Source organism: Protopterus annectens, chromosome 16.part0, assembly GCF_019279795.1.
Source record: "Protopterus annectens isolate FY-2018-M chromosome 16.part0, PAN1.0, whole genome shotgun sequence".
In the NCBI taxonomy this organism is placed as follows: Eukaryota; Metazoa; Chordata; order Ceratodontiformes; family Protopteridae; genus Protopterus; species Protopterus annectens.
The window spans coordinates 560,654,737-560,681,667 of record NC_056750.1 but is presented as its reverse complement, the minus strand read 5'-3'; the positions used below and the strand labels follow the sequence as shown (position 1 = coordinate 560,681,667).

Genomic DNA, 26,931 nt, shown 5'->3' with positions numbered 1-26,931 from the left:
ACTGCATGTAGCCATGTAAATTAACCATTCTGACTGGCAATTGGCAAAAAAAGTAATATTGAATATTTTGCCACTGTTCCTGCTGGAAAACTCCTTAGTTTTGAAAATACTTTTACAGTGTGTACAGTGGCCACATGGAAAACAGCCTTGTAGAGCCCTGCCCTCTATGGTTGTTTGTATGGAACATGTGTCTGAAGTACGTATACGTTTATAATGACTCTTATATGAGCCCAAATTTTTCCTCTTCTGAAAGAAAAGTGACACGTCTCATCTATAATGTCCCTCAGCCGAGTATCGGCTAGAAGAATATTCCAATGTCTACGTACAATGTTAGTAAGAACATATGTATTCCTCCCATATGTTGTAATAAGTCTTATGGGTGAGTTCTTCTTAGCCAATTTGTCCTTGTATTGTAATAACACAGACCTGTCATGTTCATATGCCCAATGTTTGGCTCGATATATATCCCCTGTTTTATAGCCTCTCTGCTGGAATCTCTCAAGAAGATCTTTCTTATATATGTGATGGGTATTGTCACCTGAACATATCCTTCTGATTGTTAGAAATGGTGACTTTGGAATGTTTCTGCATATGTGAGATGGATGAAAACTGGTGGCATGGAGTAAGGAGTTGAATTGGGGATGTTTTCTATAAACTTCAGTAGAAAGGGTATGGTCAGTATTTCGTGTTACCATTACATCAAGAAATGTAATATTATTGGTATCAAGAGAGACCATAAACTCAATCCCCCCCACTTGGTATGATTGAGGTATTCAACAAATTCCTGAAGGTAAATACTATCAGATCTCCATACCAACCATATGTCAATCTCTTCCAAACAGATGTTATGGGCTTGATCATAAATGAGTTGTTCTTCGATACAGGCCATGAAGAGATCGGCATATATGGGGCAAAGGAGGCTCCCATGGCAGTACCGTTCAACTGTAGATAACATGATTCCTGAAAGTAAAACACATTCTTGGTCAAAATATGTTCTGTTAGGCAAACCAGAAATGTATTAAAACCCGGCGGATATAGTTTGGTCTTTGATAGCCAATACTCAAGAGCGTCCGAGCCTGCCCAATGAGGGATACTAGTGTACAATGCAGAAACATCCAAAGTACACATAAGCCACCCAGCCTCCAACTGCATGTCTGAAATGATCCTCAAGAATTCGGTGGTATCTTGTAGTCTGGCTCTTACATTTGTAAGTAAGAGCTTGAGGTGTAGTGTCAAAAATTGGGAGAGGGGTTCCGTGATGGAGCCTCTACCATAAATGATTGGTCTCCCTGGTGGATTTTGCATATTTTTGTGAATTTTAGGTAAAAAATAGATGTACTGACTAAAGGGATCCCTAACCATTAGGTGATGTAATATATCATCTTTAATAATGCCCTCTTCCCTGGCAAGATGAAGGAAACCATCGATCTGTTTCTTAAAACCACTGGCAGGATCACATACCATATGTTTATAGTACCGTTTGTTCAAGAGTTGTCGCATGGTTTCCTCTTTGTATTGTGTCATGTTTTGTCGCATGGTTTCCTCTTTGTATTGTGTCATGTTTTGTATCACAATGGCACCACCTTTGAATGCTGGCAAAATGACTATTTCTTGATTCTTGCTCAATTCCTGGACCATGTCCAGCTCATGCTTAGATAGATTATCAGATTTTATCTGATGTTCCATAGAATTAAAGTGTAGATCTTTGAGGATTGAATTTTGGAACATGAGAACAGTGGGATGTATGGGTGGATTAAAGCTAGACTTGTGATATTTAAATCCAGACTGTGGTTGTGAGTCAGATGCTGTATGGAAAAAGAGTTTCAAGTTAAGACATCTACAAAAGGATGATACATCCTGTGCAAAGGTATCTTCAGGCACAAAGAACCCAGGTATAAAATTCAGTCCTTTATTTAGTAGTTTGACATGAGAGGGTGAAAGATCAACAGAGGAAATATGTACTACATTATTCAATACTAGGTTCATAGGTTGGTACTAGGCTATTGGCCCTAGGGCCTATGCAAGCCTAGCCATAACAATTCCCTGGATATTTCTTCCCACAATATTTACTTCTCCAGGCCCCTGTCTAGCAGGGTGACTGACATGATCCCCGGGGTGAATTTCCTATCTCCCATCCAATCATCAAGGTTCCTTTTGAAGAGGGCCAATGAGGCGCTCTGCTTGATATGTATGGGCAGTCTATTCCAGAGTATGGGGAGTCTCTGGGTCAGGAACCTATCCCTCCAGCATGTTTTGTTCATTGTGATGACAAGGTTTAGATCCCTGGGGCGTGTGGCTCTGAGGGATTGGGATTTCTTTAAGTGGAGCATGTCCAACAGCTCAGGATTTGACATGGCCTTCTATTTTAAGCAGAGATCACCTCTGAGTAGACGATATGCCACAGAGTATAGCTGGAGTTTTTTTAGATGGTCAGTATATGGCATCTGGTTTAGGACTGTGATTCTTTTAGTGAGGTATTTCTGTGGCCTTTCCAGCTGTTGCAGATGTCTTGTGAGGTACATACCAAATGGGGCATTATACTCTATAATGGGTCTAATGAGGGATGAGTACAGTGGGACAATGACCTCCTTTTTTCTGGATGAAAAGCCCTTAGTGATGAGGTGTGCCACATAGAAGGATTTCCTGACTGTTGTGGCAATGTGGTTATCGAAAGTGAGACCACTGTCCACCTGTGTCCCTAAGTCTCTCATCACACTTTCGATGTTTAGTGTCCTGCCACCTGTGTGGTAATTCATGGGTACATGTTTTTTCCAAAGGGAATAACTATACATTTCTTGGCATTAAGCTTGAGCCCATGGCTCTGGCACCAGGCATCTGTTTCTGTAAGGCCCTTTTGTAGAATATCCACATCATTTGGGGATTCAATAATGGCTCCCAGTTTGCAGTCATCTGCAAACTTTGTTAGCCAGAGTCCCTTAGTGTTGGCCTGTACTTCAGAGAAGTAGATGCCAAACAAGAGTGGTCCCAGGACTGAACCCTGAGGTACTCCACTTGTCACTTGTCTGGAGCTGGATTTGGAGTCGGGTACTTTTACTGTCTGGGTTCTGTCAGTAAGCCAGTTAGCAACCCATTGAGTGATGTAGGGATTTATGCCCAGCTTAGTAAGTTTATCTATGATTCCAGAGTGGGGGATGGTGTTAAAGGCCTTGGCGAGGTCCAGATAGATTGTGTGGACTACCTTACCCTCATCCACAGCTCTGGAGACTGATTTGAAGAAGTCAATCAGATTCAGGAGACAAGATCGGCCCTTCACAAACCCAAACTGGGTGGGGTCCAGTGTTTGAAGGTTGCCAATGTCTTTGTTTATAAGTTCCATGATAATGCGTTCCATGCCCTTGCAAATCAGGCTTGTCAGACTGATGGGACGGTAGTCCCCAGGATCCAAGGTGGATCCTCCCTTGTGGAGTGGGATAACTGTAGCTGTGCACCACTCAGTGGGCACGAAGCCTCAGGTGAGGCTATGATTAAACATGACACTTAGGTGAGGTGCCAGTTCATTTTGTAGTTCATGTAGTACACAGCCTGGGATGTCATCTGGTCCCATGGATGCTGTATTCTTAGTTTTGGAGAGTGTGGTTTCTACTTGTGTGGCCGTGATTATCATCTGGTCCCATGGATGCTGTATTCTTAGCTTTGGAGAGTGTGGTTTCTACCTGTGTGGCCGTGATTATCGGAATTTGGCAATCTTTTGGTACTGAGATGGGCCCTTTAGGGGGTGAGAGTGGGGTGAAGTTGGCACTAAATCGATCTGCCAGGATACTGGCAATATCCTTGGGATCAGTATATTTAATGCCATTCTGTTGTAACTCAGAGCAGATCTGAGCATTGCCATTTAGATTCTTGACATAACTATAGAGAATGTCTTGTGGTTGTCTTTGGAATCTTTGGCAATTTTATTTTCGTAACTAGCTTCTTTACCATTAACCTGAGTAGTTGTTCCATGCTTTCTGGCCCTGTGTTTCCTGCCCTCCGCTTTGATTTGACCCTAAAGGGGCAGTCATATTACTTTTTTTGGCTGTAGGTGAATCTGTGACATTCTGTGCATAGGACTCCAAACCAGAGGAAGATTCTTCCCCTGATCCCTCGCCACTGGAGGCCGTAGATTTTTTTAAGAATTGATCATGGCCTCTTTCTTTTGGTAACTTTCTTGTTGGAGGGTTCAATTCTAACATGTTTGCCGTTTGCATATGGGTGACCTGCCTCATGATCTGAGACATCCCTATGGATGGGTGACCTGCCTCATGATCTGAGACATCCCTGTGGAACTTTCTAGTCTTTTTCTCCTTTAATTGCTGCTCCAACAATAAGAGATCCTGGCGCTCAATTTCCTCAGACATTGACTACATCCATCACTTTCAAATTGGGTGATGTCATTACACATGGTTGTGATCTCAGAAATATTCTTGTCTATGGTTCTGTCATAGTATAAAGCTAATGTTCTGACAAGCTCCATAGATGCCTTATGTTGTACTTCTGCCCATTGTTGTAAAAGGGTGGGGTTAGCCTCTGGGACTAATGGTTGAATTCACACCCTGAAGCCCCTGGGGGAAATGTCCTTGGTAATGTAAGCCTTAAATAACTTGGCATGCCAAATATTGACCCGTAGGGCCCTCATACTCTTACTGAGTTTGTGAAATTATATTTCACAAACTGTTGGAGTGCATGGTCCCATTGGAGATATTCAGTGTGTTATTTAAACCAAAAATTGCTAGATCATCCCTGTCTGAGTGAAGCCCTTTGAGTAAACTGGATAAATCCATTCTTGGTCAATATGTCTAAATTATATTTTTATTAGAAAGTATTGTTGGTATAAGATATTGCCCTTGATCAGCTAAATGGCAATCCAATTGGTAATAAAGTACACTATTATGGGCAATCAGGAATATGGTATATAGTGATGGTCACAAAAAATGGCGTTGTTAGTAGTGTTAAGCACCCAAAAACTGTATATATATATATATATATATATATATATATATATATATATATATATATATATATATATATATATATATATATATATATATATATATATATATATATATATATATATATATATATATATATATTCTAGAATATGGGAGCAATATTAACCCCTGCTAAAGCCCAACAGATATTCATATATATCCAGTTGTCCACAATAGATCAAAAAATCCAAACAACATGTAGTGGCTCCTGCAGTGATTACGATTATTCCATCTATAATTCAAAAGGGCATAGTTAGCAGTGTTAAGCACCCAAAATTGTCTATAGATACTCAAAAATATGGGAGCAATATTAACCCTTGGTAAGGCCCAATGAATGTCAACAGTAAGGCCTTAAATATAAGGCAACAGTCAAAGTGGACTATAATAGCCCCTGCATATATTGTTCTTATTCCACATTTAATCAAGCAGTGCTATGTCCACCTCCTGAAATTATTTGGTAGTTACTGTAGATAGTAAAGGATGAAAATCAACAGGCCATGCTAAGCCCTGAGCAGAAGCCAAACTAAATGTAATATAAAAACAATATAAAAGCTGCACCAGGGCAATGCGTATTCCAACAATTATAAATCACTACTGTGATAAAAGGTACAAAACTTGCCAACAAAGGTATCCACCAAGTTCACAAAAGGGGTAGAAATATAGGTAATATATGTTGATTGGGTTCCTGGAACTAAATCCAACTTGGGTATATAGGTGCCAAATATGTGGAATGAAATCCTTACAATAAGTGCAAGAGTAATGTTCCAAAAGCCCTATATAGTTATATATTACTCAAAAAGACTTAGGGCTTATAACTTATTGTAATATTAGCCCGATGTGAATGTCCTAAACAATATGCCAAAATAAACAGACAAAAATATTATGCGGTTAGTAAAGCCTACTGCTGTACAGAACCCAACATACAGAATAACTAAAGTATAATCAGTATGGTATATATATCCCTACACTGACCAAAAGCTTGTTAAGCATGAACCATATTCAATAGGGAAAACTGTCTTTGAAAAAACGGAATCCAAAAATGTATATTCCAACTTGGAATAACAGTCCGTATATTCCACCTCAGAACAGGTCAATAATACACATGAATTATTCATATAGTTCATCGTTATTTGAAAAAAGTTCACTGGTGAATTAACGCTATTAAAAGTATAATTATACTAGCTAACAATGTTTAAATGACTGTTAGACTGGTCCACAAAGGTTCGATTGAACAGTACTCATACCCATTAGCTCTAAAACCATGTTATCTAAATGATCGTCATGTTAACAAACATGGTGTCCGAAATGTCATACTAGAATATTATCTAATGCAGTACAAAAAAGTATCCAAATTTAAACAATATATTAAACACATATAACACACAAAAGTAGCACATTCAAAACAGATGATCAAAAAATCCAAAACCCGATGATATCAGTTCAGAGTTCAGGTGATGAATCATTTAACTGTGCCCCAGGAGAAAAAAAAACTCACAGTTGGTGAAAAAATGCTGAAAAAACGATCTTTGTTTAGAAAACGAATCTGTTTAAAAAGTACAGACATAACTGACCAAAAATAGTCCAGCCTGTGAACTGCTCGGCTTATCCCTGTTAGGTCACTGCGTAATCCAAAAAGTAACGAATATTAAGATCATACATAAACCATAACCGCCACAGAGTCCCATCCGAATGAAGCCACAGTAAACCAAATAGTTTGTGGTTGTAAATAGGGATTAAATCAAGGCACAATATAAAGCAGTACCTGGCAGATTGAGATAATCATCCGTGTTCAGATAAAACAACTGTAGTACACCAAGAGATTCACGAATGGAAAAATAAATCCACAATAGACTTGTACAAATGCATAAATTCCCCAGGACCTTGATGAAATAACAATGAAAGAACCATTCCAGTTTTTGCTTTTTTCCATAGTTTATTACTGGATTTTTTTAAGATGAAAGCACTGTCCCACATGACCTTCTTTACTGAGGACCTTTTTCCTTTCTTACTCAGTACATTTTTTTCTTCTTTTTTGAGTAATTTTCATGCTGATATTCTCTGCTTTATATGCTTTTGAAATATTGCAGTTTAAAGCCCCTTTATGGTTACTGTTTGTACTGAGAGGACCAGCAGATATTTTTCCCTGCAGCATTCTGTCACTGCCTTTCTTGTTACCCTTACTGGTCAACCAACTCATTCATTCCTATAGCACCTTTTCTGTGCTTATTTTTAACATTAACACATATAATTCCTTATGGTGTCTTAACATTTCTGGGAGATATCTTCCTTAACTAAGTGACTTACCAGATGAACATATGAATCTATTAATGGGCAATATAGGAAAGGGAAAAATTTAATAAAACAGCACTAAAATTATTCATATAGTGTGCCATGCCATGGAGAAATTAAATCACTGTCACTTTCTGTTCATATTTTCATAAAACAAATAAGTTTATGTTATAGAGCTGGATAGTGTGATATGTCATGTAGGGAGACAAAATATATATAACTACTATCCATATACAATATATATATCATAATAAATGAGACATTGCTAGGTGTTTGCTCATATCTATGAGATTATGCACATACATTTTTCAAAAACAAATTTCCCAAAACAAGCAAATTACAAACTATTGCAGGACATCTGGTGAAACTTCCGCTACTGATATTTGTACTGCTGTATATCTTGAGAGATATTCAATGATATGTATATTAATTATAGAAATACATACATTTTTTCATATTTTTATGAATATACAATATCAATAAATAATGACTCAGAAATGAATTCCTTGCTGTTGTGTAAAACAGAAGTCTAACTGAGGAAACGTAATCAGACACGATATGTCTAGGTTGTATATTATCCAAAATATGAAAAGTTGTTTGTGAAAACTTTAGAGGAAAGTAAAATAAATCTGCGTTTGCATGCACTATGATATATCACAGCACTGATGTAAAGAGTGTGAATGCACTGTTATCACTGTAAAGAAGAACTTCTGATGATAGTGCAGTTTATGCCTTTTTGATAGCAATTATTTTTTCACAAATATTTACATTTGTTTGGCTTTTTTTTATTATTATTTTATTAAAACAGTCTAGGATGAAAAGATGTATGTGGGCTGCTAGAAGGTGTGACATTGCACAGATCAGATCTGTTACTGAGTTAAATAGCCTTTATATTTCTCATTGAGGGTATTGTGTCCGACAGATGTATCCCACTTCCTTGCAGAAAACTGCATCCCTCCAGTTAGACATCTAGTTTCCATTGATGGCAGAATCATTTCCTGAGCGCGTATACTTAACTAGGCACTGATATTTTTGGTGTTAAAGTTCACAGTTTTAATATATCTATTTATTTATTCTTTCATCCATCAGATAACTAAACAAAAAGAGTTGACAAAGGTGATCTTTTTCAGCCAAGACTTGGGTATATGGCAAAAGATAAGAATGTTATAGGATTTTTAAAAACAATAAGAAAAACTTTAAAAGATCTGCTCTTAGGCTTACATTGGAGCAGTCACCAACCCTGAGAACAAGTCTTTTGGAATCAGTCGCTATATATATAGCATTCCAATATGCTCTCTATAAACAAATATTTATATATATGTTAACAGTATGCTTTACTAATTATTCTATTACTTCATCTTTGTAGCCTAACCTGTGCTCTGGATGAAACAGATCCTTTATAGACCAGACTACTGCCACAGTTAACAAAGAAATAAAAATAAAATAAGTCCATAACAGACATTATAATCACTACATGTGTGTGCGTGCATGTGTGTGTGTATTTATGGGTTACTGACATCTGGTCAAACATTTCAATTGTCGAATATTAAAAAAGCTGGCACACTGATCGAACATATTGACTTTTGTTTTGTGCAAGATCTTGATACAGTGCAGATTGGGAAATTTGCCCTTACTCCACTGTAGTCTGATATCTGACTTAGCATATATAATTAGCAGGGGCTGTGAGAAACAATGTATTTTTTTTGTTTTGTTTTATTTTCAATAGGCTTCTGATCGACAAGCTGTGTTCAATCAGTTGTCTTTTGATACAGTGAATTTTTGAAAAATGGATATACATCCATATCTATATCTAAATCTATCTATATATTAAAAAAATATATATATGTGTGTGTGTGTGTGTATATGTATATATATATAATATATATATATTTATTTGCAGTGTGTTTGTGTGCGTGTGTATATATATATATATATATATATATATATATATATATATATATATATATATATATATATATAGATATATAAATATATCAGTAGATAGATATAATAAGACAAACTGTGCCAAGTCGAACCTAAAATTAAGTACACGACTAATTAACGCACTATGTCAGTGCCACGGAGTAGAGAAGAAGCCCTAACAACAGACCAGATGAGACAAGTTTGATCATCAGCCCAGGCATCTAACGGACCAGGCAAGAAGGTGGGGAGGATGAGCTTGAGCAGCTGATGTTAACTTGATCATCTTCAAGGAGGAGGGAAGCTGCTATGCCCTAAAAGATGAGTGATACATTGTGGTATCCTGGTGTATCAATTAGATGTAGTGGCCATGCTCACTTAAGCTACATTAACTAGGGATTCCCTGCTGAGGAGGTTAATGGAAAGTATGTTGGCACATGTTCACCCATTCCCATGATCTGACAGCCACAGTGAGTGTACAGGCAGCCTAGGTTAAACAATTCCAAGGGACCGGCTAGCTGATGCATTGCCTATGACCCAACCTTTGCCAATAGGGAATGGATGGGCTAATATGCCTTCCCAGGTTGGAATGAATGAGCTGTAGGGCTTTCTCCTAGCCAAGAGATACCTGGCTGTAGCCTCTATGAAATGAATGTACCAGATGGGTGCAGGAAATGGAGTCATGCCTTGTTCACAGACTGAAGGTTTTCTCAGGCAACTGGTGCAGATGTTGGGGCTTAAGGTCTTGCATATATGTATAAATTAGGACCTTGTGAGCATTACAACAATTTTTTTGTCATTTTAATGATCTTAATCACCTGACCTGAAGCTGCTGAAACACTCAGACATACCTTCATCATATGTGACTGGGATCACACACATGCTGTGTCATCTATAATCATCTACAATCAGTGTAGCATGATAAAAAGGAAGAGGGTGATGCCGTAGGAGGGCACAATCAGAATCCTGTTAATACCTGCACAAAATATATCTAGGCTAAGATTAGAGTTCTAACTCGGGTCAATGAACACAGTTAAAAACACAGCAAGGTCACAAAGCATCATCATTCTTTTCTTGTACCACTTTAATGTACTCAGGTTTAAAGTATATCATAAGGGAAACAGACTGACATGCATATATAGTTAAAGACAAATGTACTCATGCGCGCGTGTACACACACACAAACACACACACACACACACACACACACACACACACACACACACACACACACACACAAACACACACACACCATACAAACCTATAGGCATCTTAGAAGGTGATTACTTTACTATTGATAAATGCCAGAAAAACTCCATACAGATATACGGGGGACATCAAACTCCTCACAGAAGGCACCCCAGTCAGGAACTGAACTGCAAAACCAAGGACTGTTTTGGTACTTAAATTGTGAATCATAATATATACTTGACTGTAACTTAGCCTTTTGTTATGCACACATTGTTATACTACTTGCAGACTTAGAGCCACGATCTTCTCTTATTTGGAGGATTAACACATCATTTTTAAGTACAAAACCAATCACTAAATTCAGTCAAAATATGTACACCATTAAGAATTTACTTATAACAAGCTTCAAACCTTCAGCCTCTCCTCTTCTACGGTTTTCTAATGACACTATTATTAAAGGAGACTGACTAATCATACAGAGTGTTATCTCTGTTGTCCTGGTAGGTACTGTCATTGTGACTGTGCTTAACTTTGCTTAGATAGTCTTATTTTATTCGGGTATCGCCTTTCCCTTTTTCCTCTTCAATATGTGACCGTTTATTGCTATGCAATTGTTGCAAACATAGAATAGGATTCTCATGATGTTAGCTACATGCAGGATTTGAGTTAAAGCACTGATATAATACCCAGCAATAATTCAGGAACACCTGAGAACTGCTCAGCCTGCTATTCCATGTGAGCTACCTGGGCCGATTTTTCTCCATGTATAGTTTGTGTGAAATCAAAGCTATGCTAAGGTGCACATCTGGCAACCAGGAGGCTCAGTTAGAGCATGGCAAACACTAACACTGCTTTGGCAGCTGCGTACAGCTGCGGTGATCTGCAGTAGAATGTCTGTTTCTGTTTTTATGCCATTTTGCATTATATTTCCTTACACAGTCTTACACTAAGCTGATATACACCCCATGACCCAGCCTGTTGTTACTGTTATGCAGTGAGGAAAGCGGAAGCCTGTGACAAGCTGCCTTGTTTCTCAGTACAATGTGTGGAGCTCACTGACTAATTATTCATAAGGATTCTGTTAGGAGCGTTCTTTTTCAATCACTGCTTACCATACAGTTACAATATGACAAAAAAATGTTTGCAGCTGTTGATTTCAGTAAGGAATTTACAAATGTTAAGAAGAAGCTGGATTCTATATCCTTGCTGTGGTCTGAATTTGACTTAAGTTGGCTAAATGCAGCATTCCAGTGGTGCACCTGGTAGACAGCTTTTCAGTTACAGTTTTACTCTTATTATAGAAGGTACTATGTTACTTAGTTTGTAATCTGAGCAATATGCCTCTGAACCTTTCCAAGTCTACAAAGCATGGATACAAACTAGTTATTATAGTGTAAAATGTTTACAAATGCACATTAATCAAATGTATTAATTTATAAAATTAATGACTGTGTCACATATTAATTAAGGAGAACATAATACCTGGACATGGTTTTGCTTCACATGTCCTTGATTCCACATCTTGACCCTTGCAGGACTGACCTCCATTCATAGGAACAGGGTTGTTACAGAGACGGATTCGTTCTTGAACTCCTTGGCCACATGAAACACTACAAGGTCCCCACTCCAGCCAGTCAGAAAAGCCACCATGAACTGCAATAAATAAACTTCAAATTTAAAATACTGAGCCCTGTAAAATTCACTATTTTTTATGCAGGCTACCAGTTTTAGTTCCAGAATTAGTTTACTGCTAACACACAACATTTGTGGCTTCTCTTGGTTTTGGGCATTCAGTTAGAAAACTTTCATCCCTTTGTAGAGAATTCTCCCAGACTTACCTTCCTCCACATTCTCTAATTGAATATGGGTAAGTATGTCCTTCAGCCACTGCTGGGGGCCAGTGTCCGGATAATTATTCAATGTATAGGAGTCTAAAGATAACTGTACAGCAGTTATTACCCATAATACCCCAAGCATGTCATACAGTTTATCTTCTTGACTCATGGTTCATTTCCCTTTTAACTGACATTGCTGGTGACCAATATTGTGATATCTGGGAAGGTGATACAAGCAGGAAGAGACTAAGTACAATGGATCTTACTAAAAATGTTGGCTGGTCACTGCAACAGGAACACAGTTCTTACAGGGCTAAATCTGAAAATAATAATTACGAGAAACTGTGCAATGCCTCATGTATCTGCAGTGTCTTACATATGTTTCAGAAAGTAATCATACAAAAATGTTTGCAAGAAAATTGAGAATTTTTTTATCCACTGATTTTATGCTTTCATAGGTTCATAGGAGTATACTAGACTAATGACCACTGTGGCCTTAATAAGCCTAGCCATGCAACACAAATGTGACCCATAAGTTATTGTGCCTCAGAGGTTATTTTAAGGGGCATATGTTAATTAGGGTTTAACGGCTGCCTCTATCCATCAGACAGATAGGTGTCAGACCTTGGGTGAATTTGCAATTTCCCATCTACTGGTCAAGGTTGCACATGAATAGGGTTAGGGAAGGGCTCTGCTTCACATGGATGGGAAGGCTATTCCAGAGAACTGGGATTGCCTGAGATCATACCTGTCCTTCCAACACATTCTATTTAAGCCACAAGCAAAGTTTAAATCCTTACATCTAGTAATTCTGATGCTGTTCAATTTGTGGATATGCAAAAGATCCATAAGAGCAGGATCTGAGGATGCTTGTATGCCAGGCATAAGCCATCTCTTAGTAGTCTTTATGAAACAGGGTATAGAGATAGGACTTTGATGCAGTCTGCATAGGACAATGCGTTTATTCTCATGTGTTCATACGTATAAACTAGGCTATAAGTTTGCAGACTATTTCAAGCCTAGCCAACAATCAGAGGTCAGAATCTAACCCTGTACCTTGTATATGTGAGGTAAAGACCTTAACCATTATGCAATCCTCTCCCTTCCCTGTATTCATTTTGTGAGGAACCTCTGTGGACATTCTATTTGTTGCATGTGGCTGGTCAGGTACATACTGAAGGGGATGTTATACTACCTGTTGAGTCTGATAAGGGCTGAGTACAGTGGCATGATGACTTTCATGGATCTAGAAGCCATGCCCTTACTTATAAGTTGAGTGACATAGAATGATTTTCTTACAACCTTAGATGCATGTTGGTCAAAAGCCAGGTTACTACTAACATGAACTCCAAAATCCTTGACTACTGTGTCTACCTTTAGAGAAGTTTTATCAGTGAGGTAGTTCCCCTAGGTGGCCAACTTCCCCAAAGGTACTATAATGCATTTATTGGCACTGTGTTTTACGCTGTGGCTTTGGCACCAGAAATTTGTCCATGTTAGACCTTCCTGTAAGATGTTAGTATCTTGGGTGGTTTCTATGACTGCTCCTAGGTTGTAATCAGCTGCAAATCTGGTAAGCCAGGGGCCCTTGATAATGGTGTTGGGGGACTCCACTGGAGACCAGCCTCTTTGTGGAGGTGGTCTGTCAAATCCTAGCTTGCTGGGTCTTGGCAGCAAGCCAGTAGACTTGCCAGTGAGTTACATAGGGGTTTATGCCTAACTGCCTGAGTGGGTGTTGTATCGAATGCCTTAGCTTGGTCAAGATATTCAGTGTGCACTGTTTTGCCCCATCCACTGTCTTGGTGACCTTCTCAAAGAAGCCCACCAGTTTCATTAGGCATGACCTGCCTTTGACAAAACCAAACTGGGTTGGGTCCTGTGTCTGAAGATTTTACTTGCCATCTTTCCATGACACTGCATATGAGACTAGTCAGACTACTGGGTCCATAGTTCCCAGGATCCACTGATGGTCTGCCCTTGGGCAGAGGGATGACCACTGCAGTCTTTCATTCATGTGGCACAAAGCCAGTGTGTCAGCAATATTTGAATAGTGAAGCCAGTTGCCGCGACAGGTTATATTTCAAGCTATTTAGGAGGAACCCTGGAATATTATCTGGGCACTTCAAAGCACATCTAAGGCCTGCTCCCTAGGGATAGCTGGAGGGATTATGTAACATCATATGCGAGGGTATGGTGAGAGGGGGATAAAGTTGGAAATTAATTTGTCAATCAGAAGATTTGTTGTATCTCCAGGTTCTGTGAATGTGGCTCTATTTACCAACAGTTCAACACACTGTTCTGTGATACCTTTGAGGTTTTAGACATAGCTAAAGAAGGCCTGAGATGCTATCTTTACCTCAAAGTTTGCTTTGTTTGACTTAATCAATACTCTTAGTAGTCTATTCATTTTGATGATAGAATTTTTTTATCTTTTTTGATGTTATATTTCTTAATTTTAGCTATGCCTTTTTTCATTTGTTGTACAACTGTTTGATTTTGGATTCTTTTAGCGTGGTTTGGTTTTTAAGTTAGTTTTGAGCTTTCTTCTGGTAGGCAAAGCATCTTTTGTGCAATCACTGACATGGTTCTGTGAATAATTTGCATAGGTATAGCTTACCTGGGTTTGAAGGAGCTTGAAATTTTGACAGGTTATTACTTAATAAAAGGTAGTATGCCTTGGACATTGCCAGAGAGGACATGACACGGGGGAGGGGGGGGGGGGCACAGTGTTCTTCCATATTTGTGAGTACCAAATGCTTGCAAATTTGGGGGTCATATAGGATTCTCAGTTTATAAGTGGATAATTAATGCAACCCATGAGTATGGAATTTGGTTGAATGGTGAGTCTCTCCAGTAGGCCTAAGTATGAGCTATGGGTTTCATGGGACATTTGTCCTCTAGCTTGCTAAGACATGGTATGGGACTTAGTCTATGGTAATCTGAATGTGGAAGAACAGCAGTGCATCATACTGTTTAACAACCTAGAGGTATACTTGTTACTGAAGTAGACTGAGACATCTCCATCTTTAGTCACTGTCTGTGCAGGTACTGATCTAAATGTGTGGAAGCCACTAAAACTTTGCACTGCCAGGGTACTCTCTCTGGCTTTAAACCATGTCTCAGTAACTACACTGATGTCTGCATTCTCCAACGTGAGGAGAATTTGGATGGAGTAGAGATTCTTGTTTGGACTCCTGGCATTAGGCATCAACACTTTTAGATTTCCTTGGGTAAATTTTGCTATTTTGGAAGGTTTGTCAATTTGGCATTGCCTAAAAATGTTCTATGGGGATGGCAATGTTTTAGCCACTATTTGAAAACTTAGAGGGGATGGCTGAAGACCATCCTTGACCAAGCAACGTGGTTTGCTAACTCTGTCCTCCCATGTTGACAGATATTGCATCTCCCTAGAATTACACTAAAACTAGGCCAGTTATAAAAGTCAATTATTTTTCATAATTCCCCAAATTACTAAGAGTCTATTTATACTTCAAACATGCACTGATCAGCTGAAAAAGCCAACATAGTTCCAGTCAAGTCTCTCATGGGAGGAGGCAGGTACACTGCACCAGCCCTTGCCTTTTTCACAACATGTAGCCATTCCCATTATTATTATTATCACATACTGTGGTGGTGGTGCTGCGGTAGTGTTGTCGCCTCATAGCAAGACATTGTCTTGTTCGATTCTCAGCTAGAGCGTCTTCTGTGTGGAGGCATACGTGAATGGGGCGTGCCTTCGTTGAAGGTTGTGCATCAGGGCTGGTAAGCCGGTACGTAAAAATCCACTACCAATCATTAGTGGACCGGAGTTCCGCTGTGGCGAGCCCTAACCGGGAAAAGCCGAAAAACACAAACAAAGTGAGATAAGTATCAGGTTAATCAGCTGAAAGCATTGTCAGGCAGTTACACATTTGCCAAATTCTTCTCAATGGATGTGCTGATAATTACTTTGACATATTTCACTAAAATGTAAAGCAATAAATGCCAAATATGTACACAAACAGACACGTGATGGGAAAATGGCATCAAGAAAAAAAATCACATAAAATAAAAAGTCTGTATTACATAAATAGTTCATTTCATTTCAGGAAACAAAAACAATAATGACAACAACCAGTCCACTGCTTACAGCATGGCTCACTGCTGCGTACTCAGTATAATAAACACGATCCCAAGAACGGGATACTATTACTTCAAGAATGGGGATTATCCCTCACAAACATGCACAACTATTCAGAAAATTAATTCCAGAATGCAATGTTTACAGCCCAGGACAGAAGTTCATTTTTTAGAGATTTGGAATTTGTAATCTGGGGTTTTGCATTTGTGACAGAGAGCCCTTAGAACCAGATTATTTCTAAAACATTAATATACTGTGTATCTATGTATATATATATATAGAGAGAGATATGTGTGTGTATGTATATATATATATATATATATATAGATATGTGTGTATATATATATATATGTGTGTGTGTGTGTATGTATATATATATATATATATATATATAGATATGTGTATATATATATATATATATATATATATATATATATATATATATATATGGATCCCTATCACATGGTCGACAGGCCATATGATCGACACTCATTTGGTCGACAGTTCATTTGGTCGACAAGCATGTTATGTGGGGGGCTATGCCCCCCACACCCCCCCTAACTATATATATCAACTCCAGGGTCGCACAACATTGGGGAGGGGGGGCAAATCTGCTTGTCGACCAAATGAGTGTCGATCATATGGCCTGTCGACCATCTCAGGTAGACCCATATATATATATATATATATATATATATATATATATATATATATATAGACAGAGATATATATAGACAGAGATATATAGATATGTATATAGATATGGGTCTACTTCAGTGTACCAAAATTAGAGATTACTAAAACTTAAAACTTTGAGATGACAACATCAAAACATCAGTACAATGAAAGTTTACAATATCGAAATTCATAACAATGAAAACCAGCTGCGGATGTTGCACACCAGGAGAGGATTAAGACAATATTCCATACACTAGTGACACAATTCACCTGACTATGGTCCATTTCTCTGAATTTCCTAGGTAATAATTTGTTGCATAACCCCAAATCTTATCATAAATTTCTGTCACAGTAATCACTTTATTATGTCCTCTGCTTTATGGCTTACTTGTAAACTGTGTGTTTATTGTGTCTCCGTGTAACCTAAATCTGTGACAGGAAAATTCATAAAGTTTTCCCCAGCTAAAACAATATATTCTGTCCTCTGTGGAATATACTGATCATATCAATAAATGCTTGCTGCAGTCTATATATTTTAACTGAGCCATGAGGTTTGCTTACTTGAGCATTCTATGGTTATGAACAATGAAAATCTTGTATTTTTTGTTATTATATGTCTGAAAAAGGTCCTCAGGGTAGGGTACCGATATGTATAACTGGCATTTTGAAAATTCTTAAGTGTAAATATAAGTATGTAACAGAAACCATTCAAAACATATGATTTAGCACTTGGGCACGAGCATTTAAACAACAGGACAGTGTATGTCAAAACAGTGTTAGTAAACTGCTTTCTTAAGTTTCTGAAGTGACATTCTACATGGGCAGTGTCCACATACTACTCAACCTCTGAGCATAAAAATCATAGCACTGATCCTTAAAAGTCATATCAAAGGGTCAGAAAAAGTTGTAGTTTGATATCTTTTATAGTCTTTTCTATACTACACACCATATAGTAAGTGATAAAAAAACTTTGTATTGGCTTAATTTATTAATTCAGTAAGGTATGTTCTTATAACTAGACCTCATTTTATGAAGAACTCAGTACATTTAGCAGGAGAAAGGTAAAATCTGTTTGCTAAAATCAGAGCACCATGTCCAGATCATATTAACTTTCAGATACTGACAAAGGTACACTGGAAAGTGCATATTAACACCCAGTCGATCATCAGGTTTAAGCAACAAATTCATGAGTGTTGCCAAAGGAGAAAACTTCAGCAGAACACAATCAGCTGCAACTAGAAAAACTGAAAACAGATCTTTTCAATAATTTTGTGATTTCTTTTTTCAAAGTATCAAATGTTTCCAAATAAAAATGGCAAATTAACAAAGCGGTGGGTCTACATATTTAAGTACACAATGCTTTTAATATTAATTAATTATGCTAACTTATAATCCTCATCAACCACTTAGGCTGTGGTACTGAACAGGGACTCAGTCAGTTTAAAAATGCCAGAATTTGCTCAGGTTCATCTAGAACCTGTATGCTACAGGAAGCAATATGGGAGGGGTGGAGTGAGTGACCCAGGCTGGTTCACCATCTTGGAAGGAAGGAGGTGGTCACCTTCTGGAGAGACAGGTATACAGCAGGTAGCAATGGTCCTGCACGTCTTTGAAAATTCATCCCCTGCATGGAAACCTTCATCAAGGGTATGTACACTCATGCATGCCCACAGAAGAACACATAGCAGGACTTTATGTCTGCAGACATGCGCATCCGTCATCAGGGAAGGTGCCAGGGATGGAAAACAGAAAATCCCCCATGGCTGCCGGCATGACACCATGCCTGGACTAGCACTTTTGAATTCATTTTTAGCAGAACATATAATAGAAAATTCATTTTACAAGAACAAAGCATCACTTGGAGAAAAAAATCCAAATGCTGTTTTAATTTATTTAGTTGTTTGTTTATTTAACTAGGGTACAGCAATGATCCACACAGACTTTACTTACAGCTTTATATAGTAAGCTATGTGGTTACTGAAGCTCATTAGAAACACATATATAAATACATTGATAGATAAATATGGATCTGTTTCAAATGGTCAACAAAGGACATTGTCAAAACCTACGTGGTTGAGGCCACATGAATGAGAATGCAGTTTGTTGACCATTTTGACTACTGAGATCTCAATACAGTGGGGATTCAGGAAAGTATCCTTTTCCCAATGTAGTGTGATCTCAGAGTTGGAATATATAATTAGCAGGGGGTGTGGGGGTAGGTGAAGACGGAGCTTGACTCCCCTGCAAAAAACATTGTTTTGTGTTGTTTCCACTGATCAGCAAACTACATTGTTGATCATGTGGTCTCCACCATGTCATTCGTCAATCAATTGAAAAAAAAATATATATATATATATATATATATATATATATATATATATATATAAAATTAAGCAAAAATCTACCACACAAAAAACAGCAAACTGGAAGAACTGGACCACCAAGTTTAGCAAAATTCAAGATTCACTTTATTATCATTTAACCGCATGCACCCACAAGTGTGCAGCTGAACGAAATTTCATTCCTCCAAGCTCAACATTAACCAACAACATTACATATAAAAACAAAATATTACAAATTAACAAGAAAAAAAAATAAACATAAAAAACAACACCACAAGCCAAGCGACGGTGCCAAAACTACAACCGCTGCAATCCAACTCCAGCACCAATACATTCCAGTTTTAGTCCAACTTCAAGCACAAAAATATCAGCTGCCACATCCCCACGTTCCACTCAGCACCACACAGAAACCAGCAATTTAAAAAAGCACTCCATACATGTACTTTTGCAGCCAACCGCAGGCCCCAATGGCCATGACCACACTACGATCCCATCCTCATCCTCAAGTCACCAGCCATTCTATCACCGGCACAGCTTCAAACATCATCCATAACTTCCTCTCACCTCCATTCCAGATTCTCCAACCCAACAAGACACAATCCAATCTCAAAACTCACGCAGGCAAGCTCTGCATCTGCTTCTGCCACCGATGCGCCAACCCGCACTGAAGGCCCCGCTTCATGCTCCAAGGAAAACCAAAACATCAGGACGTGACGAACATCACAAACACAATAGTTGGCACTGGACACACACCAGACCATACGAACGACCCACAACTCGACAAAACAGGTAAGTATAACACAAAAAACGTACATTCACAACGGGAGCCAGAGAGGCCTCTGCCATCACGCTGCAATCATTTTTTTAAAAAGATTTTGCTACACTTGGTGGTCCAGTTCTTCCAGTTTGCTGTTTTTCATGTGGTAGTTTTTTGCTTAATTTGTTAGTTTATACTACCTGGGAGGCTTCTTAAGCACAGTTTTGGTGTTTTTATATATATATATATATATATATATATATATATATAGAGAGAGAGAGAGAGAGAGAGAGAGACACACACACACACACACACACACACACACACACACACACACACACACACACACGGATTCACTTCATAATCTCGAAATACTGAAACATCGAATTTCAGTATTTTGAAACTATGAAACTGAATCCAGAAAACACCAAAACTACAAAATCCCGAGCCCAAAACTGTGAAATTCAAAACACCGAACAAACTGCATACACTACACCATACATACACCACAACACCCACATCACAACATAAAGATACACATAAGCATATACACACATGCATATATATACACACAGATACACATAAGCATATACACACATGCACGCACGAGCACACTCACACAGATATATATATATATATATATATATATATATATATATATATATTATACATATAGACAGATACACACACACACACACTTTTTTACATTCTGGAACTGGACTGTTTTGGTAAAAAAGCATTTTAAGTGATTTTTGTCAGCTATTTTCACTGAAAGAATAGTCAAAAAATCTTGCTTCAATTATTTTTCAAACTATCACTCTACACTCGTCAATTATGGCAGTATTTAAACCAACAAAATATTCAAAAATTTATAGAAAGTCAGCAGGTTAAATTACCAAAGTCCAGCTACTGAAATCACATTGTTATTCAACACTATGACTCATTGCCCTTAGTAGTAAGCAATACCTATCAACAGCACTACAACCTAAAAATAGTGTTCATTTAATGATGCAGCTTTTTGTGACATGCTAATAATTAGCAGCAAAATCATTCAGCTCGTAGAGTTGTTTTTAATTCAGTAAGTAACCCAAACACTACAGAGATTGCATATGATGCCCAAGGTGCAGAAAGAATACAGAAATTAAAAATATTACTGCAGAAATAATGAGTTTACAATCAAAATCTTGAAAATCAGTCGAAAGTGCTGCTCCTGTTCGAACATGGTAGAAGCGACAGTCGGTATGTCGACAGTCAAGTGAACAGCAGTATAGAAGATTGTCAGCAGGGTAGAGAAATGCAGCATGTCTGTAAACAGCAAATGTCGACCTTAAGATCGAAAACGGACTATTGATGGTATGTGTCGATCATTTCACCTCATTAATATTCATGAAACGATGAAATGCATCAAGGATATCAACGTTCATGGTTTTGAATTCTGCAATTTTGATAGTAAACTGAAATAGTGTTATTTCCACAGACGTTAATAAAAGTAGGGGCCACACTGGCTGTCACAGAACACAATTACTCTAACTAAACTGTAGTGACACAAAATGATTTTTCAAATGGCTAGCTTGTTTAATGTAAAGGCCTCGATGTGATGATGCTTTTTTATGCTTGAATATTTGCAGCAGTATTTGCATCCACAGGCCTGTGCTTACCTTGTACCGTTAGTGTGATTCCCATGAAAGATGATCCCATGAGATTGCGGGCCACACATTCATACTTTCCCATATCATCTATCTCCACAGCAGCAATCCGCAAGGTAGCATTGGGCAGAATTGTAACACGATCGCTCTCATGAAGAGGCTTTCCCTCCCAAGTCCATTCAACAGCGGGTGACGGCTCTCCAGCAGCTTGGCAATGCAATGAGACATGGCCGCCAGCACTTACAATGGTGTCCACGGGCTTCACAGTGAAATAAGGGGCACCTAAAAGAAAGTACAAACAGTTCATGTTTATGAAAAATGATGAAAAAACATTGTAGTGGAATCATACATGCATAGACATCCCTTGTTTACATGGAAATGCACAAATTGCAGCTGTTTTGTGTCCTCATTTGTTAACGTGACATCAATAGTTGTCATGGGACCATGGACAAATTAACCAAATTACACAAGGAACTAAGTAAAGCAAAAATCTTAATTTATTATTTTTTTTTACAATTGCTTCAAGTAAAATTAAGACTAGCTATGCAAAACTCATGTAAAAAGTTTCTTAAAAATAAGAAGTTAAAAATACTTCCTAATGTGTTAAAATGTTTATAAAATTACAGCATGCACATAATTCTATGCAACAAAATATTACTGAAAATGAACCTCTAAATGGACTACTCTGTAAATAAATATCAGAGCATCTGTACACTTCATATACATATGTGTATGTTTTCTGTGTGTGAATGTGTATAAGTGCGCAACTGTGTATTACAATACAGATTTTTATATTATTTATATATAATACGTATAAACTCAAACACAGAACAAGACTAACTGATACCATAAAATCCTGATCACTGATAGCATAAAATCCAGATCACAGAACTCAGTGACCCACATAACAATGATATTAAAAATAAATAAATTAATGAAACCAAAACATTTTTTTTTGGCAACAAGCCCCCATAACCCTGCTACTCTATATATACCAACTCAGAGTTTGCACTGTAGTGGGGAAAGTGCATATTCCCCACATTGCCAACCCTTGCTGCATTACAAGTCTACAACAGTCAATAACCACACGCATTCATAAACACAGACACTACCAAAACACACCACCAGCACAAAATACAACACAATACACAAAGCAAAAGCACACACACACAGCACTTCTATTGATTCAGTATTAAAAAAATCTGTACTGCCAACACTAAGCACATCACAAATGATACCTCACACATCCACTAAAACTTGCACCACACAGCAAATCATACACATAACCTACTCACACACACACCAAATCATACACATAACCTACTCACACACACACCAAATCATACACATAACCTACTCACACACACACCTAAGACATGTATGATCATCTGCAGGGAAGACTCTCAACAACGTCCCATACACGCAAGGCCAACTCCACAGATAAACAATGTACATATGACCCTCCTTTGTTTGACAGCAACAGCTGCTGAACACCTTGCTAAGTTCAGCAAATATCGGGTATTGCACTAGGCATTACATACTGCCAATGCTCGCTAAGGCCTTTACTGCCTTTCAAAGACGATAGACCACTTTTCCCTTTTTTGTCCTGTAGTGCATGGACCAGATAAAGCTCCATTCAATATAAACAACTATGATTAGGTGACTGATCACAACATTTAATTATGTTCTCAACATGGATGCTAAGACTTAACTCTTGACCTTTGCTCTTGCGGTGAATTTCTTGGCATCCATTCTCGAATATGTAATGACACCACCAAAACTGGAGACCTGATCATAATCCTCTATATAATATTTGCAAAATTTGCAGCCTTTCAAAAATATATTCTTTCAAATAGCCAACAAATCAGAAGCTTCAGATTCAGGTTGCACAATTGCATGAATTTTTATTTTCTTTTAACAAAATGAACTAAAAGTGCTTTATTCAGGAAATATAAATGCAGATTTGGGGAGCAGTGCTGAATGGAATGATATTGAAGCTTGGCTTAATATTTTTAGCCCAAGAACAAAAAATGGTCACTAATTAAACCACGAGGGCAGCTGGGACTGATAACAATTTTTCTGTATTCTTGTGCTCTAATAAATCCGATCTATTAAAAACCTGACTTTCAGAGTGCTTACAGTTTCATGCACACTGCCTTCTTTCTTCAAATGTAGCTCCCTGGAGACTGCTCTTCAGAACCCTCTTTAGATCCAGAGGTCAGGAATCAGACCTCCTCAAGGGTAGCAACCATGCTACGACTTCTAGAGACAGAGCTGATCATCATTAATTTCCATGGAAAATTGCCTATACCTGGCTTGCATATCTACTTCATACTCAGAAACTCTGTATTTTCCTTTTATACTGGTTGCAGTCTGAAACACCAAATGCTCATATGAACGAATATATTTTCAGGCTGCAAATACCAGCAAACATTCATACGAGCGAACGTTGTTTTCAATGGAGTTTTTGCTGTTAGCACTTTGTATGGGATGGTGGTGCAGCAGGGCAAGGGAATTTGCTGTTACTCCACTGCTGTGTGATCTCAGAGTTAATATATATAATTAGCAGGTGGTGTGGGGGATGCTGTGAGGGGCCAAGCCTGAAAAAATAAAAATAAAATAAAAAAATTAATTTTAATTTTTTCTCTTTTGGATCAGTTCAGATTTGATCTAAAATGATTGTTCTTTTCTGGCATTGCGAATCTTCGATCTTCAATAATAAAGTCTTCATACTCCACTTTCTAGTAAATGCAAGCACACAAGGTGCATCAGACACAACACTACAATAAACATGTACTTTCAAGGCTCAGCAGTCATTATGGGATCAGTTTTAATGGTTCACTATGCTTTGACACAGCATCATAATATTAATCACAAAATGAGTTATGACACAAAGACCACTTGTAGAAGGGTATATGAAATTGTACCCCATAGAGAGCTTATGTTGAAACTCATCCCTGAGATTCAATGAGATGAGTTTCACCAAATTATTTTTGATCTGATGTGATTCAATAGATAACAGCACAGTAAAACACATAATCACATATATCTACCATATATATTTGTGTGTGTGTATCCATATTTATCTATATGTCGTACGATCTTGGAGTTGGTATATTTAAGTAGCGGGGTGTGGGGGTGAAGGGGGGCTTGCCCCTGCATAAATGCTGACAAAGTTTTTTTTTTGGGGGGGGATTTATTTCGGAATGTCAAGATTCCGGAACTTCGATCTCGACCATATGAAATTCGAAGTTTTGGTAATTCGACAATCAGAAGTGAATCCATATATATATATATATATATATATATATATATATATATATATATATATATATATATATATACACACACACACACACATATACACTTAGATATTGATATATATACGTACACACACACTTACATGCACAAATGTGTGCATCTACAGCAAATAATGGAAGTACTCAAAGATAAAACTGTAAATGACTGAACACAGTGCACTGAACAATTAAACCATCAAACTCCTAAAACATAAAAACATAATACATCTCAAAATGAAAAGGAGCCATTGCCTCTTGTGATCTATTAAACCTACTACTAACTACAGACAATTTGTCTGAATAGCTGTAGTGTTATGGGAACGTTTTTCCTAAGGAAAGTTGTAGGGTCATTGGCAGTGATAGGGTTAAGACATATTAGACAGGTGGGCAGGGGGGCTTTGCCACCATTACACAAGACATGTAAAGACATACAACATACATGATAACACACACAAATGCTACATCTAACCCTTACTGTAAGAATAACTGCAACCCTAAACCTCAAACATTCACTTATGCAGTCCTGCATTATATCCCCTTACTTAACCCTTCCACTAACTTGCACACACAGTCCCACTCCATAACTCACGCTCACCTTCACAAATCCATCATCCTGCTTCTAACACTACCACCACTCAACCACACATGCATTCAACCAAGTACACATTCAAACAGTCATGCACACACAGTCCTTTTGATGAAATAAGCATTCAACAAAAGGACAGCAATGTGTGTGTGTGTGTGTGTGTGTGTGTGTGTGTGTGTGTGTGTGTGTCTAGTAAAATAACAGGGAAAACAGGTATTTTTTCAGGAATGAAATGGATGGCTAAGGTCCTTGAATTCAGGAAAAAAAAAGAATCACAAATAGCAGATTAGCTCGAACTGTGACCTCAAAGTAACTTGTTTATAAATTACTTCCTTATTGAAAAAAAATATGAGGTATTAAACAGATGAACACTTTCACGCTAAAATGAGCTTCATCAGATCTAATTCCAGTTGGTATGGCATGCAGTATTTATATGCATTAGCACAGAGTTCATTGCCACTTCACTTGAGCTAGGGTCATAGGTATAAGTTATAGGCTGTTTGGATTTGGGTTACTGTTAGAAATATGTTTTAATGCGTTTACATGTAGCAAGGACCTGAAGTTGCAGAAGTTGGGGCCAAAAGAGCAATGAAGAATGCCAGATGAAGGCTAGAGATAGGCAATCACAACACTATTTAATGTGAGGAATGAAAGCATGTAGAATGTTTTTATCATAGCAGCAAATAAAATGTTTTTGGGTGAAACTATGTAACAACTAAGAGGATAATGACTTGTGGTAGAAATTTGAAGGTGACTAATCTTGTACTGAGAAGCAGTTCCTCATTACTACTTGGAGATAACTTGCCTCACATAATGAAAGCGAACCCACACTTTACATAAAAAACAAACTCAGACTGAACCAAGGGGTCGTACCCTGTAGATATTCTGTAGTGTACCAGCTAATATGCATGCTGGCTGGTGGGCACAAGGAGCTTAGCTGGAAAGCTTTAAGGAAGCAATACATTCTTCAGCTGTAGGACTTGGCAACCCTTTTTTGCTGCCTAGTGAAAGATCAGTTGTGGCACACCAAAAGTCTGCACCTGTTTACTTATTACTGTACTAGGGCTGGTTCTTTTCTGGATCTGCTTATGTGATACCATAGACAGCCTTTTGCTAAGAAAGACCAACAGAGTTCTACAGTTCTTTGAAAAAGAACATTCTGTGACCCCAGATTTGAATTAGAATCTTCTTCTGCTCCTAACAATCAGATAGGGCAAAATTCAGTAAGCTTTGCAGTTTTTCATGTACCCTAGGTCCCCAGTTCAAATCCATCCAATACA

The 26,931-nt window shown here is 37.9% G+C and overlaps 1 protein-coding gene across 2 annotated transcripts in view; it reads right to left on the bottom strand.

The window, feature by feature from the left end:
- The window catches only part of HMCN2 (hemicentin 2), a 2,554,053-nt gene that overhangs the window by 452,581 nt on the left and 2,074,541 nt on the right, over window positions 1–26,931 (bottom strand). Inside the window, exons 70-71 of one of the 2 annotated variants that reach the window (XM_044058391.1) lie at window positions 21,779–22,048; window positions 11,871–12,041 (exon numbers count right to left, since the gene is read on the bottom strand). In XM_044058391.1, the coding sequence (XP_043914326.1) occupies window positions 11,871–12,041; window positions 21,779–22,048 (441 nt within the window). The remainder of the gene's footprint in view (window positions 1–11,870; window positions 12,042–21,778; window positions 22,049–26,931) is intronic. The other variant, XM_044058392.1, reaches the window with a different exon arrangement.